Here is a 17,500-nt window from a genome sequence, read left to right as displayed (position 1 = left end):
AAAGTACAGTCAGCCCCCGGCTTACGAGCATCCTGATTTGCGAACAATTCGCCTTACGAGCGTGGATCAGGGAGATTTTTGTCCTCCGCTTACGAGCAACCTTTCGTCTTGCGAGCATTCCGACAAACCAGCCATTGAGTATGTAGAAATGTTCTCGCCTAACTGCGTTATCATATTCAGCAGTTGCGTCATCTACAATCATCAACAGGTACTAATGGCGGTAACGTGAACGCTATTGGTCTTACAACGTCACACTGACTGTCTCACTCACGGTGTCTAAATATATTACCATTTAAGTGTAGTGTTTGTACAGCTAAAGGGAAAAACAGCTGACATGAAATTAAATGTGCCGATTGCAGGACAAAGAATTGTCATTGGTTTAAATGTGTGTTTTTTTTTAATTAATTGTCAATACATTCCAACCGTTTAAAAAAAGTGCGAATAATTATCAGTCAGTCAAGGAGACGCCAATATGCTATTGGTCGATTAAGGTCACCCGGTCTCACTCACGGAGATGCTATTGGCCGGCGTCACACGTCAATCACAGAAATGCCGATATGCTATTGGCCGAACGCCTTTATCTAGCTTGATGGGACAGGATGGAAGGAAGTAGAGAAAAACGGAATGTTTTGAAGACTTTGCAAACTTTATCTGTTAGACATAGCTTCTAAAATTACTAGCAGCAGTAAAGGAAGAAATAAGAGGATGATGTTTTAGTATCTCCGTGATTTGCACCATCAATCAATCAATCAAATTTTATTTATATAGCCCTAAATCACCGAAGTCTCAAAGGGCTTCACAGAATGAAAAGAGGTCATACAGAGACATCTTTTCAATGTAAGGTACACAACAGCATCCCCTGTCAAAGCTCCCAGAAGGGGAAGGAAAAACTCAAAAACCCCAATTTGGGGAAAATCAGAAACCTCCAGAAGGGACCACAGGTGGGAGGAGCCCCCTTCCAGGCCCACAGGTTGAAGTGGATGCTGCATGTACCGAACACAGAAACAATATAAATTACAGAAAACATATTGTGCTATATAGTGCAGTGATGTCTTGACAGCAGGCAAAGCCATTGGGCAGGAACCATCCCGCATTCCAGCCAGGTGGACCGCAGACGGCTAGACTCCTAACCCGTGATGGTCGACCAGCGCAGGACCCAATGGAGGCGGTCAAGTCAACCCTCACCATCTAGCTAGCCCCCTCTCCCGGCCGGAAGAGGGGGGCAGGAAAAAAGAAGAAGGCTGCAGACGGGCTAATTTAACTAAATGCTTTTGAGTATAGATGTGTTTTTAGTCGGGATTTAAAGATTTCTACCGAGGTGGCTGCGCGAACTTCCATAGGTAGGGCATTCCATAGTACTGGCGCGCGAATGGAAAATGACCTTGATCCCGCAGACTTCTTTTTAGCCCGTGGGGTCGATAGCAAACCGGCATTTTGTGATCGAAGTTGTCGGGACGGAACATAAGGTGATACTAAGTCGACGAGATAGGAAGGAGCTAAACCGTGTAAAATTTTATAAGTAATTAACAACACCTTAAAATCACATCTCACGTGTATTGGAAGCCAATGCAGGTCAGCTAGAATCGGAGTAATATGATCAAACTTTCTCGTCCTTGTCAATAGTCTCGCCGCTGCATTCTGTACACACTGCAGGCTTTTAATGTGAGACATGGGAAGGCCAGAAAACAAAATGTTGCAATAGTCTAGGCGCGACGTAACAAATGCATGAATTAATGTTTCTGCATCGCTAAGAGAAAGAATAGGGCGAATTTTAGCTATATTGCGGAGGTGAAAAAACGCCGTTCTTGTCATGTTATTAATATGTGTTCGAAAGGAGAGAGTTGAGTCAAATATCACGCCGAGATTTTTTGCAGAACTACTTTGGGAAATAATACAGTTTTCTAGGTTCAGCGTGGTATTCTTAAGCAGGTGCTGATGATGAGCAGGGCCAATAAATAACATCTCAGTTTTATTAGGGTTGAGAAGCAGAAAATTGGAAGACATCCATTGTTTAATCTCGGCGAGGCAAGCCTCCAGTTTACTGCACTTGCACGGATCCGTTATTTCTAAGGGCATATAGAGTTGGGTATCATCAGCATAGCAATGAAAACTAATAGCATGTTTACGTATAATATCGCCGAGAGGAATCATGTAGATGTTGAACAGTAAGGGGCCAAGTACTGACCCCTGCGGGACACCACATGAGACGGAGAAAGACTCAGAGATTGCGTCGCCATAAGAGACACTATGCGTCCTTCCCAGGATGTAAGATCTGAACCAAGAAAGTGCTGATCCCGAGATACCAACACATGATCTAAGACGTTCTATAAGAATATGATGATCAATAGTGTCAAATGCGGCACTAAGATCAAGCAGTAATAATATTGATGAGATGTTGGAATCCGAGGCTAAGAGAAGATCATTCGTCACTTTTACTAGGGCTGTCTCAGTTGAGTGGTTGGCCCTAAAACCTGACTGAAGGAGTTCAAATCTATTATTGTCTATCATAAAATCACTAAGCTGTTGTGTTACAACTTTCTCGAGAATTTTGGCGATAAACGGAAGGTGTGACACTGGCCTATAGTTAGCGAGATCTTCAGGATCTAGGTGTGGTTTCTTAAGTAATGGTTGAATGACGGCCGTCTTAAAAGCTTCAGGTACAATGCCAGAGGAGAGTGACAGGTTGATAATATTCAAGACAGACGACCCCAAGATCGGGAACAACTCTTTGACGAGTTTGCCTGGAAGCGGGTCGAGCATGCAGGACGTCGGCTTTGCTGCATTAACCAGTTGTGTAAGACACTCCAGGGATACTAAATCAAACTGGGACAGGGTAGCCAGACTTTCATGAACCTGATTGTCCGAACTAGCATCAACAATCACAGTTGAGGTGGTGAGCGGCGCTGCCTTTTTTATTTCTTCCCTTATTAGCTGAATCCGCTGAGTAAAGGATTGCATGAAATCGTGTGCTGAATGGAGGGAATTTTGATTAACCTGCTGCTGCTGTGTTAGCTGCGCTACCGTCTCAAATAAATACTTTGGGTTGTTTTTATTAAGACTAATCATTTTGGAAAAGTGATTAGTTTTTGCTAGCCTAAGAGCCTCTTTATATTTCAGCAAGCTATCGCACCAGGCCTGACGGAAAACCTCAAGTTTAGTTGTTCGCCATTTACGCTCAAGTTGTCTACTTAACAGTTTACACGTACGCGTTTCCTCCGTAAACCACGGAGTGCGCCGCTTCGGACGAGTTTTAAGTTTCAGCGGCGCAATAGAGTTTAGGGAATTTAGAAGAACCGAATTAAAATCATTCGCGAGCTTATCGACTGAGCCAGTGAAAGACGGAAAGGCAGCTGTTGCGGAAGGCAGTAATTCAGAAAGTGCAGCAGTCGTTGAAGAATTAATATCACGGCTCAAAGCCTTGGTTGTGGACAACAAGACCACACTGAGCTAGGACTTCAAATGTTATAAGATAATGATCAGACATAACGTTAGTATGTGGCAGAATTATGACGTTTGAGGCAGTTAGGCCACGGGTTAGCACTAAGTCTAAGATATTACCATTCCGGTGTGTTGCTGCTTTTATTATTTGTGTAAAACCAAATGCATCGATTATTGCTTGAAAAGCTACAGTAAGTGGCTCTGATGGGGAGTTCATATGAATATTGAAGTCACCCATAATTAATATATTATCTGTGTGAGTTATTAAGTCAGCCATAAGTTCAGGGAATTCATCTAAGAAACCAGAGTATGGGCCAGGAGGACGGTAAATAACTACCACATAAAATGGTGGTGAGGAGCTCGATCGCATAACGCACCATGACTGAAAGAGTTACGGTAACACTGTAAGACCAATAGCCTATCTGCGTTGCCATATTAACTCAAGACGTTAATCTCTACACCCTGTTACGGGTGGTATCACAGTGCTAATTAATGGTTTCAAGACTAAACTGCATGTCATGTTAGTCGGCGATCTCCCGACATGCTTTGGGACAGCGCCCTTGTTGCAATACTGTGAGTTGAAACCAAGAGTGAACTAATGTTCGAATAAGCTATAAGTATGGTGCCAAATTAATACAACACAAACACACCCTCCCCTCCGCCTCCACTCAGCTCAATTCACGTCGGGAAAAACAGCTGACATGAAATTAAGTGTGCCGATTGCAGGACAAAGAATCGTCACAGGTTTAAATGTGTTTTAATCAATTAGATGTCAATACATTCCAACCGTTTAAAAAAACGTGCCAATAAGTATCAGTCAGTATCAGTCAGACGCCAATATGCTATTGGTCGATTAAGGTCACCTGGTCTCACTCACGGAGATGCTATTGGCCGGCATCACACGTCAATCACAGAAGTGCCGATATGCTATTGGCCGAACGCCTTTATCTAGCTTGATGGCACAGCTGGTTGGGATGGAAGGAAGTAGAGAAAACCCTGACTGAAAAAGTTACTGTGACACTGTAAGACCAATAGCATGTCTGGTTTATAGTGTTGACTTCTGCTTATCTCAGCTCAAGTCACATCTTACCAAAGGTAAAAGTCGTTATTCCTTTGTATTTGTTATTTAATGAAACTGTACAGTAGATTATGTGACTCAATATTAACATATGTATACAGCGTGATGTTCTCACCTAAGGCTTCTGCGCGCGTTGCATGCATTCACGAATTAACATGGGTTTGGATTGCCCGGTATACGAGCAATCCGAGATACGAGCGTAGCCGCTGAACGGATTAAGTTCGTAACCCGGGGGCCCACTGTATTGAGGTATTCTCTCCTGGTAGTGTCAATGTAGTGCAGTCATGAAATGGTCTTAAGTAAAGGATAGGAAAGGACAAAGCAAATGGTTGTTAGCCTACATGTACTTTGAAATTGTCCGGATACCAGTTCAGGTTATAGCCTGTCTTTTGCCTCTAATCAGCTGGGTTTCACACCAAGAGAGACTACCTAATAAGGCTAATTACTACATTGTAATGTACTGGCATTGTTATTCTACCTTTTCATTAAAACTAGAAAAAAAAGCGATGGGGGCGAGGGCCGCAAAAGAGAGACGTGCACTTCCCAGAACACAGATAAAGCCTAAAATGGGGGGAGGGGGTAGATTTGAATGGGAAGACTTGGTGACCTTGGCAGCAACACTCTCACTACCACGAAGAGACCTGAAATATGCTTATCTTTCTTCATTCTCCAGCTGCTGATAAAGTCCAGAACATTTCTGAAGCATAGCAAAACACTACTTTTGAGATTTCACCTCCAGCTGTTTACAGCAATAGCTCTGGGAAATAACCGAAGAACAACCTTGTGATCAAGTAGCAAACGCAGACAAAATAGGTGTAGGTGCAATGCTGTCACCTGCTGTCAAAAAATGGGAGTGTACGTTGTTCTTTAAACCGGTAACAAGCATCTTTTCTTTTTGTGGCCGGAAAAAGTAGAACATACTTTACTAGCATGAACAATGACCGACCACTTGAAAAGCCATCGGAATAAATATCAATTCAAAATTAATTGTGATCATTTCTTGTTGATAATAAACATGCAAGAATGTAGACACCAAAAACCTAGTCCTAATAATTCAGTGAATGAGTAGTGGAAGTTTTAAAATCACAATTTTTTCTTCTTTGGTTCAGAAAAATGTGGACATGATCAAATCATATGTGTCATCCTATCCCCACAATCCACCTGTTATAAAATATTTTGGGGAATTTTATTTTAAACTTCAGCCTTGGTCAGTTTGACCCGCAAGAGCCCACAGCGCCAGTTGTACTATTTCATCAGACTATTTTTTTTACGAATGTTATAGGCACCATCAAGCCTGTGACCCTTGTGAGGATAAGCAGCTATAGAAAATGGATGGATGGATGTTTAGATTGGGGCATTGCAGATGGTGTGTGTGTGCGTGTATGCTAGTGTGTGAGTCAAAAAGTCGTTGTGAAATACAGGATGGAGTCAGGAAGCAAAGAGGTGGTGGAGAGAATGTTTGGGGTAGCGCCCATGTTTGCACAGGAAGTTCGTGCTGTGTGTGAGGTGGAGCTTGATGGTACGAGGCGTAGGGTCTAGAGGAGGAACAGAGGTCTCTTTTTATGGTTCCGGAGACGGACCAAAATTTAGAAAGGCATAAAGCAATGCCATTCTGGATTAATAGATTATAGAGGTTATTAAACAAAATAAGCGAAAGTTAAAACTGACAGCTTTGCGTATATATATAATTGTGTTTACTGCTGTATGGCGGTGCAAGAGTCCCATGATGCAGCTCATTAACTGACAAATGAAGGCATTTAAGCACATACCTAGGTCAGAAGGGAATTTTAATACAAGTAATTTATTCCCCCATGCAACTTGATCCGATAAACACACATGATGACAGGATGTGACTAAAATGTACAGAATGTCCCTGTAACAAATGAAAGCTGACTTTGGAAGGGCTGTTTAAGGGGCATGTTTCACTTGAGCTGTAAATGACTATGTGATCCAAGCAAAGATTAGGCTCACGCATGCATGGACAGTTAAATGAGAAAATCATGTGAAACATTTTTCATGACACACATGGGTATGGCAGTCAGAAGTTATAACAAAGCCTCCATCAGATCAGCAGACACGACAATGATTTTGAAAAGCGCTACTAACAAGATTCTTAGGTGCACAAGTCATATCACATTAGTGTGCTTGTTGTGTTTCTAGGGATATTACATAACTAAGGTCTGCAGTCTCCCAGGCCCTCCGATTCCCAGAGTGACAACACAGGGGTGATTAAGGATGAAAGGCGAGGTTTAGGGGAGTCAGCTTTTCAAGGAAATGGTCTAAATTTCTCACCAAGGTAAATACTAGACTTGAAATTGTTATTTCAACCAGTGAGATGAATTTTCTTAGCTAAAGCTTACTAGGAATACAAATATTGGGATTTCTGACACTAGATTTTTTTAAATGCAAACAAAACGAAACTATTACATTAAAACTAGTACGGTAAACTACTGTAACAGTAGTATTGAATGGAAATGCTAACATTGAAACAGACCCACAAAAATTGCTGCACTTGTTTGTGGTTCTGATATGGGTTAGCTAGAAAAAGAAAACTTTTCAAATATATCATCAACATATGGCTTAGAATGGAAAATGGTCACTGATGACATTTTCCTGACAAACACTTTCAGATATTTCAACGTTTTAGAGGTCAGCTATTTATCAATCGTAAAGATAAGGGTAGGTATCTCTCAACAAGAAAATATTTTATATTTGACACTTGGGTTGCAAAACTATTCAAAGGCAGTCTCAATTGTAAGTCGAACGAATCAATTTCCTTAACCAAGCAGGATTGCTATTCTATCAGATATCTTACAGCTCCATTGGCGGGGGTACTGCTGCAATGCCTTTTTGTAATTTGACATGCTGGACATGAAAATGTATTAACTTTGTATATGTCTCCAATAAAAGACAATTCAACGCTACAGTATACTGTATTTCAGAATGGAATTATTCAATTCAGCTTAATTCAATGCAATGGCTGGCATCTTTAAAATCAAAAAATGATTTTCCGGTTCAACCAGATTTTTGTTACACAATTCAGGTGACATGAACTATCGTGGATTAGTAGCATTGTAAAATGCTATAACAAAATTCTCATTCTAGTGAAGGCACCAGCTACAAAAGGAAAATAAATAAATGAATATATAAAAAGGTCTGACTGTCCAAAGATGACTAGATGAAATCGAACCATTTCAGGACTGTATAGGAAACAGTGCGCCACTGTCTGGGTTTCACACGGACTGGAAGGTATTTTAGGGTTAGAAAGTGGTCACACCCAAGAACATTTGGACAATGAGGCAAAGAGCCAGCATGTGACTAAATGGTGGCTAATAGATGAGCAATTCAAAAACCAAACTGGTGGAAAAATTGGGTTGTTATGCACACCCAGAAGGAAGTAGTAAGAGGTAATGTAGTTGTGTGGTTCTACAGGGTACCCTCGGCTGTGTTGGACAAGATGCAAGCACCACTTTTGAAGAGCTACTTTGAAAGAAGGCACTCAAGCCATTACCCAATACAGTAAACCTCTGCATGTTCACTCTTTTGCAAAGTCATCAATTCTGGGTTTTTGATTTGGAAGCAGTCCTCCAGTATTCACTAAAGAATTCACAAGTGAATGTTTTAAAGCCAATGTTGCTTGAGCTCCATCTGATGGCCTTTTGATGTCAAGAAAGTGAGTTGTGGAGCTTCATTTGGCTCAAAAAGGACCCTTTGCACTCCTCTGCTTTCACCTTGATAAACAATATGTTTTTGTGTATATTCTGAATTGTTAATGCCCATACTAGTAGCTGAATCGTAATCTATTTATGGGGAAAAATATTTATCTAATTTGAACATTATCATTAGTTGCAGCAGTAGTAAGAGTTGCACATTGAATTGTTTGGCATTTGCAGATTCAGATAGTCACATTTTTTTCCAAGTTAAATACATTGGGCCCCCATGTTACGACATTAACCCATTCCGCAGTTGGGGTCGTAAGGCAAATTGGCCGTATGACGGGCAATCCAAAACTATGTTAATCGCTAATGCATTTAGAACCCCAGGTAAAAACATCAAAAGTGTACATACATGTTAAAAACTGGTACCAAAAAAGTATAGTAAGTGCTACGTATATATAATATGCATGTATTCAATCGTAATACATCACAAATACAAAATAGAGAAATGATTTATTTACCTTTGAGCGCCGCTTGTTATGCCCATATTCCCGAATGAGGGTTATCTCCAGCATCGTTTCCATATAAATCATCTTCTTACTTCTCTCTTTAACATCACTAGTAATCTTGGGACAAATGGCTAACCCTTTCAAGTTTGAATTAAGCAGTAAAATGCACTATAAATACGGTTTTGTAACCACTCACAATCGAACATAGCTTTACCGTTCCGCCATTTTGAAACAAATGAGGCCGACCAATAGCAGACCAGCATCTCTGTGAGGAGATGCCGACCAATAGCAGACCAGCATTGTAGTCATGCGTTGCATGGAAGCAGTTAGATGACAATAGTAAATAAGTGCAATTACCTAAAAACGCCAGCAGATAGAGGTAAAACAACACAAATACAGCCAACCCCCTAGGGTCATGACAGTTGTTTTTGTCGCAAATCCGGGAAAATGTCATGAAGACGGGATGAAAAATCTCAGTATTCCAGGTCGCAACATGAAAATAACGTAAATCAGGGACGTTGTTACACGGGGGTCCACTGTATTTCATTTGGGGACTGGGGGGAATCATTGGTTTTTAAGTGTAAAACACTATCATTATACCTGAGTAAGATCATTAAATTTGATGGTACTACAAAGTTCATATATAACAGAATAACTATTTTATGAATGCTTTGATTAAATTTGCTGAGTTTCACATTCCATGTTACAAACATGGATGGCCCGAGAATGAAATAGTTTCATAACCCGAGGTTTCACTGTAATGAATGACAATTCCGTGTTATAAAATACTGTATTCTATAGCCATTTACGCAAGTGAATCCAAATTTTTGAAGGGTGTGATGAGCTTTGAGAGATATTATCATGACAATATGCTGTCTTCATTTTATTATTTCGGGAGTTTATTTATTAAATACAGAGTGAAGGCCAGTGAAGAAAAAAAAAACATTGGCTGAATTTTTCCTTTTTTCTCAGAATTATGACTTTGTTCTCCGTATTCCTCATATAAACCAGAAGTCGGATTTTGAAGTTAGAATTCTAAGATCATAGAATTCCGACAATAATATGAGCATTCTGACTTAAAAATCAGAGTGTATTCTCAGACTTTAAAGTGAAAATTCTGAGGGTACAAGTTCTGAATTCTGAGAATTCTGCCAAGGTTTTATTTATTTATTTATTTATTTTAGGCCTAATCCTCTTTCTTTATCTGTAAGTGTTAAAAATATATTTTGTACTGTACTGTATTAAATGGAAATTCTCACAGTGGCATTAGGTAACAGCTTCAACAGATTGCAGGACTGATAATGTTATGCATTTCACAAGTGAATAAATTATCTACTTGAGGAATGTGTGGCTGGACATGGTTACTGAATTGTCTTGTCTCCAGAATTAGCAAATAATTAGCCAGAGGCTATATTTGAAATTTCCCACAAGCATGATAGTATGTCATGCTAAAACACTGAGGGAGAATAACTGAAAGGACAATAGGATATGAGTAGAGTGAGTCTCAGTGTCCACTGCTTGGAATGCTATATGTGCCTTTAAATAAATACATCATTTTGAACATGTTACATGTATGTCAGCATTGCACAACAATTGCTCCCCCGACTTCAGAATCACCTCATCGTAGGCATATAATTACAAGGAAGCAATGTTTGTGTTGTTCATTGGTCTAAAAATGACACCGATCTGAGATTTTAAAAAGTAACATCTTTATCTTGTCATTTTTAGTTTGACCAGTAACAGCACCAAAATGGAAGATTATGAAAACATATCAAGCTGGCACTGCAGCGCAGAGGAAAATTACACTGCTGTGCAAGAAAATGTGTGGTAGACACACCTACTCAACACCACCTTCTCCAGTCTGCTAGGCTCCACCACACCACCCTCTCCTTTCACTCTCTTGGGACAAGCTCAATAAACACAAAGTGAGGCACCTAAACACTTCCTGTCTCCCTTGAAATGGCCCTCTTGTTATGAAATGGAGTATAGAGGCAATTCTAACTTCCACTTCACCTGACGTTTCAGTGGCGCTTTCATGCCCTACACCACATACATATTTGTGGTCAGCAGGGGGCTCACCTTTTTCACTATTACAATAACAAAATGTAATGGTGATATACTGTATGTCCCCAGAAACTATCACAATAAATGAAAGTACCTTTTTTATGCCGCTAATATTATGATGACAGTAGAACTTCTATACTGCAATTCAGTGCTTCAATTATTTTTTTCTGCAAAGCCCCCCCACCCCCCGAAAAGAGAAAACCTTTTGCGACCTCACCATAACTCTACATACAATTATCTATACAACGTGTATACCTAAATATGCATCCTTAATAACATTAAGAAAAGAGAAAGGCAATAGCAATCGACTTTAAACCACTAACTACTTTTTTACAGTAGTTACAGGTTAGTCTAAAACAGAAAAAAATAACCAAGTACATCAAAGTGCCTGAAAAAATAGCAGCAGCAGCAGTAGTAGTACTAGTAATAATAATAATCATAATAATGATAATTATAATAAGAAGAAAAATGACGGCAATCCTTATTTTAATGCAATTACACTTCAAACCTCTTTCTCACGCATCTAAACATTTGTCAAATTCTGCTCTCAGTGTTCAAGTCTGCTTTGTGTAAACTCTTCTCCAGGACAGGAGAGCCCACCACACAATGTGACAAGGAATGCTTTAATTAAAGTAAATCATTTTCATGAGCAATTATCTTTCAAGTCAGAGGAATTTTGAACTTTCGCATTATAATACAGAACAATAAATACTGTATCTTGGATTAAAAAAGTCAATAAAAATGAATCATCACAGGAAATCTGTAGCATATAATTACTGTTGATTGAACACATATTTTTGAAGCATTTTTACTAATCAAATACATATCTGTTTCTATCAATGCCAGTGATGTACAAGTGACAGCCAGAGAAATCACATGTTCTTCTATTGAATGGCAAATGGTATTATTAACCTATTGTTTTTTTTAACCGGCCATGGCTACCCGCAAATAAATCTGTGGCCAACAAAATGGCCCACAAACCATTTCACACAAACATTTGTGACTAAACTGCGACAACATTATTAATTCGTCATACTTTTTAGATTTTTTTTGGTGCTTGTCTGTGATATTTTTTTATTGTAACTAGATACCGTCGCTCAATATAGGTTGCCAAACACTGGATAGATAATTACTCTTCTAAATAATAGCCTAAGTTATTAAATATATCCACAATGTTAATAAAATGATAGGCTTGTATGGACTTTTTTTCATTTCAAGCAAGTCATTTCTTCATTTCAAGATCGCTATGTACCAGAGATCTTGCATTATGTACCCGAGATCTTGCCTTAATGTGATACAGAGCCAGTAGGCTGGTCTTACTATGGTGCCATTTTCTTTTTAAGCTCCTGGCGGGAGTAGCAAATGGTCATCGAACCAAAAGTGGATAAACATGCAATGAAATAATACAAAAAGTGCACCTCAGGGAATAGATTTTTGCTGCTGCATTGGCTAGTGTTCCTGTAGACATATGCGTATCACTAATAAAAGAGAACAATCATGGGCCAATTAATCGACAGGGACACATGCAAACCAACGGCTCATACAAATCAAACTGAAAGTCAAACTGAACAATTTAAAAGATTTTCAAAAGCTCGGCTAGTCCACCCCTAGTGTGCATATGAGTGCCAAGTCCCACGTTGATGAGCAAAGTGACTTGACAGGATTAGAAACAAAACATGACAATTGAATGCTGATGAGGTGCAATATGTAACCAAACACACATGAAAAAAAATACAATTTATCCAATCTGGAATAAAACCATAATGGACTTTCACTGACCAGTGAGTCAACATAGTAATTAATGTGACAGGTCTAAGGACAAGCCATTCATGCATTACACATTCTTTCCTTTTCATTGTATACAAGGTGGATGAAAAATACAGTACGTTGTGTGCAACCAAATGCAGGGCTCAGATTAGTGCAAGGACATCACTTTCTGCTTCTCATGAGCAAGCAGGATGAAACTGCTGCTGAATGCCAGCAAACACTGTGAAAGTGTTATGCAACTGTCCTTGTGAGAGGTCGGCACTCTGCAGCGACAACGGGTACAAGAGGAGGACAGTCATTGAACACTGGCAAACCTTCATAAATGTGCACTATTTCATGAATGTCATTCTACTTGAGTTAAGTGCACTGCTTTATTATACAGTTTAGCAAGGCAGAAATACATTTGGGCCTGGGAAGGGCACAGTGTTAAGGCCTTTTTCCCATCCATTTAGGAGCTGAACAGCTCGTTTAAAATGGGCCTCACAAACACATTTGACAAAATCTTGTAGATATACAAGCATACGGTATTTTTAGTGGTCTCAGTGTGAGCGCCTGAATAGCTATTGGTTGATTATAAACCACACTCATCCAATTTGTTGGGTGGAACATGATAAGCAGACAAGGAAATAGGCTAAACATAGAACAAAAAACTGATGTGAATTTTGTTGGATGTATTCAGGCCAATTTGAAGCTCATAGAGACCGTGTGATACACAACACACCCTTTGGGAACATACTTGCTGATGTTATGTAAGGAAGTCACATATTCATAATAATATGGTTTTGCATCAAAACTATAATTATGAACACATGTGGGGGAAATATAAAAAGAAAGATTAGTAGAATGATGTTACAGCATACAGGACCAGACTCCTAATGTTCATCATTAACTAGATGCCTCAAGACTATTGTATTTGAAAAGCACCTCTGTGAGAGTTGACAAGGGATTCCAGGAATCTTATGATGAGCCTTACAGGCAGCGTGTAAATAACTAAAAAGTTCAATTCACGCTGGTGTCTTCGCGCAAGCTTAGCTTTATCAATCAGCGTAAAGAGTAAAAACTACCTTCTGCATGACCTCTATTTTCAGACAAGTGCTGAATGCTACAACTAACACTGACAGAATGTTGAGGAAAAAAAAAAATCAAAACACACTTCTCTAACTATGAGAAGCCACTGAATTTAAACTTAATTCCAATATGACAGTTGATATTTGAAGCAAATAATTGCCACCACAACCTCCATCGGTGCCATATCACAATGTCATATTAAGCAGGATGCAAAAAAAAAAAAAACTAAAATAAAAATGAGAATAAAAGCGAGATAGTGTGGCTTAACAGCTCCCTCTTTTGGTTCCTGTTAAGTAGTTTACTAAATATTACCTACATTGGTTTAAAATTGAGATGATGCAAGAGCACAGCATCATTAATTTAGACTTGACCAATACAACTTCATTTACTAAAGTAATAAAATCCTACAGAAGCAAACTAATTCATTTTTATGCCAATCCTTGTAAACTTAAAACCTCTGCATAAAAGTAAGGACATCATAGCAGTATTTTGCTATCTTTGGTGGTTTAGGTCTACTAATCGCATTATGTTATGCATGTATGTTATGTGGTGCATTATGGCAAAATAAGATGAACAGTAGAGTGTCGATCACTCCATGCAGGAAAATGAAAGGAGAAATTGTGCCATCAAAATATCTAGACTAAAAGAAAGAATTCAATGCAATTTTTGATTTATGTTTCCAACCAATGTTAGTCTGCAGCCATGCTGTCTTCATCTTTATTATTCCAGTCCAACATCACTACTATGATGTCACACTATTTAAGGCGCTGACGCAGCTCTTGCAGGCTTCACATCCTGCAGTGGAATTGCAAGCCAGGACCAGGTTTAAAGATCCAAACTTTCTTGGCCAATGCAATCAAATCTCACATGTAGAATACTGTATGTAGCTCAAGTGAACTTGAGTCAATGCTCAGCCAGCTGTTGAATGTATTGTATCAGCAGTAAGCTTGTCTTGGTCCGAACCAGACAGCCCATATCCTGAATGGAAGCTGAGAATTAAGGTAAAAAGCATATTCATGGGTTTTTCCCTTGAGGTCACTATGAAAAGAGGGTCATTTGACAGTGCTGGCAGGCAGTTTATAGTCCAACAATGTGGTCAACGAGTACTCATTTTAGCAGGTGGAAATCAGAGAACAAACAAATCATGCCACAGGAAGTCACTGAGACACTATTTTGAATAGCTAATAGAGAGGAAAAGGGGGACAAAAATGCTCAAAATAGACTTGACAGCACATTCTGGCTTAATGAGACTTTTAGACACAGCCCCCCCCCCCCCCGACTTCTTCAAGAGAGGAAAAACATATTCAAGGAACAAACCATCCCTTTAGTTTACTAGACTTCTATGTTTCTTTTGGCAAGCACTACAGTATAGGACCTATAAACAAACACACATTTACTCATACTCCTCTTATAAGTAAAGTGAAACACAGTTGTAAATCACTTTGACACATAATCTAAACCACCTCTGGGTGTTATCTGTGCTACGTGTTCACCATCGTCAAAAAGCTTCTCAGAGAACAAGCATGTTACATTGACTGGTAATTATTTTACAGCAGTTATGGTCTGCGACTCCCCCCACAACGACAAGAGAGGGGAACCAGATGCTCTAACAGCCAAAAAGCCAAATCATCTAAGCTAACAAGTTTGTCCACTGGTCTCGTTAAGAGTCGCAACATGGATGTCGGTTTTAAAAACAAATGTCACTGCCACCCAAGCATGGCAGTAGCAAGTACGTTCAGCGATAGAGATTTCAAAGTACAGTCAAATAGCTGCTGGAAAAAAAAAAAAAGAGCAAAGTCTAATAAGTTCAATGCCGCACAAACACTAAATAGGGAAACAGGAAATACATCCTTGCCCTCGTGTGGGGCCAGTGAGTCTTAACAGATTTGCAACCAAGAGAGGCAAAGATTGAAAAATCTGGCAAGCCAGCATGTCAATGGCAAAAGTCTCAGCTTAATAGAAAAAAAAAACAAAACAAAAAAACAATGATGTTTAATATTCGGTGGTCAGCTTTGCAGGCAGACTGCATTGCTGGCCTCTGAAAACCTTCCTCTCCCAAATAAATGTCACTTTAGCCTGGCTCTGACTCCAGCAGATTCTCTGCCTGCTCAGGCAGCACTGACCTCAAACGTCACCTCCAAACTACAGCGCAACAACAGGGGATCATAGGAGAGGCTTTATGAAACAAACAAAAAAAATAACCTTGTAATTTCAAGATGGTGAATCCTGAAAAGTCAACTCTCCTACCTGCAAATTAAGGGACTGAAGAACAAGTCACTTGGCTAATTACCTATAGAAGAAGCAGTCGCAGCACACCAAGACACCCATCCAGGCGGCAGTGAAGTAGAACCGGGCTGGTTTCCCACCTCCCTGTCTGCACTTGTGGCTACAGGTGAAGCAGGGCAAAAACGTCCAGCCGAGCACTCTGTGTAATCACACAGCTGCACAAACAACCTTTGACTTTCACGCAGGACAGATGAACGCTGGACCAAGCGGCGTGTCCGCAAAACCGCGCATGAGAGATGCACTTCGGCATTCGCCATTCACAAAAATCCGACAATTTTTACAGAGCAGGTTACACATTCTCTCGGACGCTTACCGTCTGCAACTGCCTGCCCCTCTTTCACACTCTTGTACCTTCTCTCCTTAGTGAAAAACTCTCTCACTCTCTCGCTCCCTCGCTGGCTCCCACCTAAATAATCGGGAAGATTAGCTTGGCAAATATAGCCCCGTAAACAAAAGTGCAGACAGCCGGGAAGCACAGGGTGGGCTGCGGGAGAACGATGGATAGAGAGAAAAGAAAAGGAGGGAGATAGTAACATAGACAGGGAGCATAGGAAGTACTCTAAGCTCAGGAGGAAACAATTTCAGTGATCTGTTTAGTACACAGTATACTGTGTACACGGACAACCTCCATACATTGGCAAATCTGTGTGTCATTAGCCAAAATATTATAAAAACTGTCTACCCTCTTGTGTCAAACGACGTGCAACTAGGTCTGAACATTGCACATTCCCTGCTTAAAAAAAAATATGTAAACATACAATCAGTGACTTTTCATTCTTACAAATGATGCAGTGGAACAGAAAGGGAGGGGCTAGCGTTGTGACGAGCCCCCAGGAAGGAAGCCAATCCATGCAGAGTGCTCTAAAGACAAACAAGATGAAGGGCACCGTGCTCGAATATCACTCCTTTTTATTTACTTGGTGGGAAAAAAAACGCACACATATCAATGACCAAACAGCGCTAAAACTCAAACAGCGGTGCGGAAGTGTGCACATGTGAAAGTAATCAAAAGGTTGACACTGACGCCAGTATGGGATTAACAGAGAGTGACAAAGGCGGCTGACACTGCTGAATGCTGACTCTCAATGTCAGAGTGGCAAAGTCAATGCAGCCTTCTCATGGGGACAAATAATTGCAGCTTGCCAAGAAAATGATAAAAGCAGTAAGAAAAACACAGTTTTGTACTAAAACAACACACTTCATTATCTCTTGCTAGCTTTGGTTTTGCTCTAGAAGAAAAACCGCAGCAGCCCATCAAAACACTTTTACATCCAATGATGTCATTGCTCCACCTCCTCCTAGGAGGCCTGTCGCCAGAAGCTGCAGTTAAAGAGACCTCCTCTTTTGCAGGGTAATTATACCATCACTCTCACCTGCAGAAAGAAAAATGTAGGCTTATGTGTGATTGAGCATGCATAATAAATTGCAGACAAACTAATAAATAAAATAATTATATGAATACAGATCAAATAATTTGGGGCATATTTCAGAAGTGAAGGTACACAATAATCAAAGGAAATATTCAAGGGGAAATTGCAAAAGCATTGTTCATTGTTTTGTTTGTGTGATTAAGATCGTGCATGTGTGCTGATAGGGGTACTTGTAATTCATACAGTTTGCGGATCTAAAAGGCA

At 39.9% G+C, this 17,500-nt stretch overlaps 1 protein-coding gene across 3 annotated transcripts in view; it reads right to left on the bottom strand.

Annotated features, from left to right (window-relative positions):
• mob2a (MOB kinase activator 2a) overlaps positions 1 to 17,500 on the bottom strand; it is a 65,137-nt gene that overhangs the window by 25,866 nt on the left and 21,771 nt on the right. Inside the window, exon 1 of one of the 3 annotated variants that reach the window (XM_088417748.1) lies at positions 15,871 to 16,164. The exons of the other annotated variants lie outside the window; for them this stretch is intronic. Within the exon in view, the coding sequence (XP_088273874.1) occupies positions 15,871 to 15,908 (38 nt within the window). The 5' untranslated portion in view covers positions 15,909 to 16,164. Of the gene's footprint in view, positions 1 to 15,870; positions 16,165 to 17,500 lie in introns of those variants that run through there. 3 annotated transcript variants of the gene reach the window in all.

This window comes from Hippichthys cyanospilos, chromosome 6 (assembly GCF_059441005.1).
Source record: "Hippichthys cyanospilos isolate Australia breed blue-spotted pipefish chromosome 6, RoL_Hcya_1.0, whole genome shotgun sequence".
NCBI classification, from domain to species: domain Eukaryota; kingdom Metazoa; phylum Chordata; class Actinopteri; order Syngnathiformes; family Syngnathidae; genus Hippichthys; species Hippichthys cyanospilos.
Note: the sequence above shows the minus strand (reverse complement) of the source record. Positions and strands in the feature narration are given on the sequence as shown.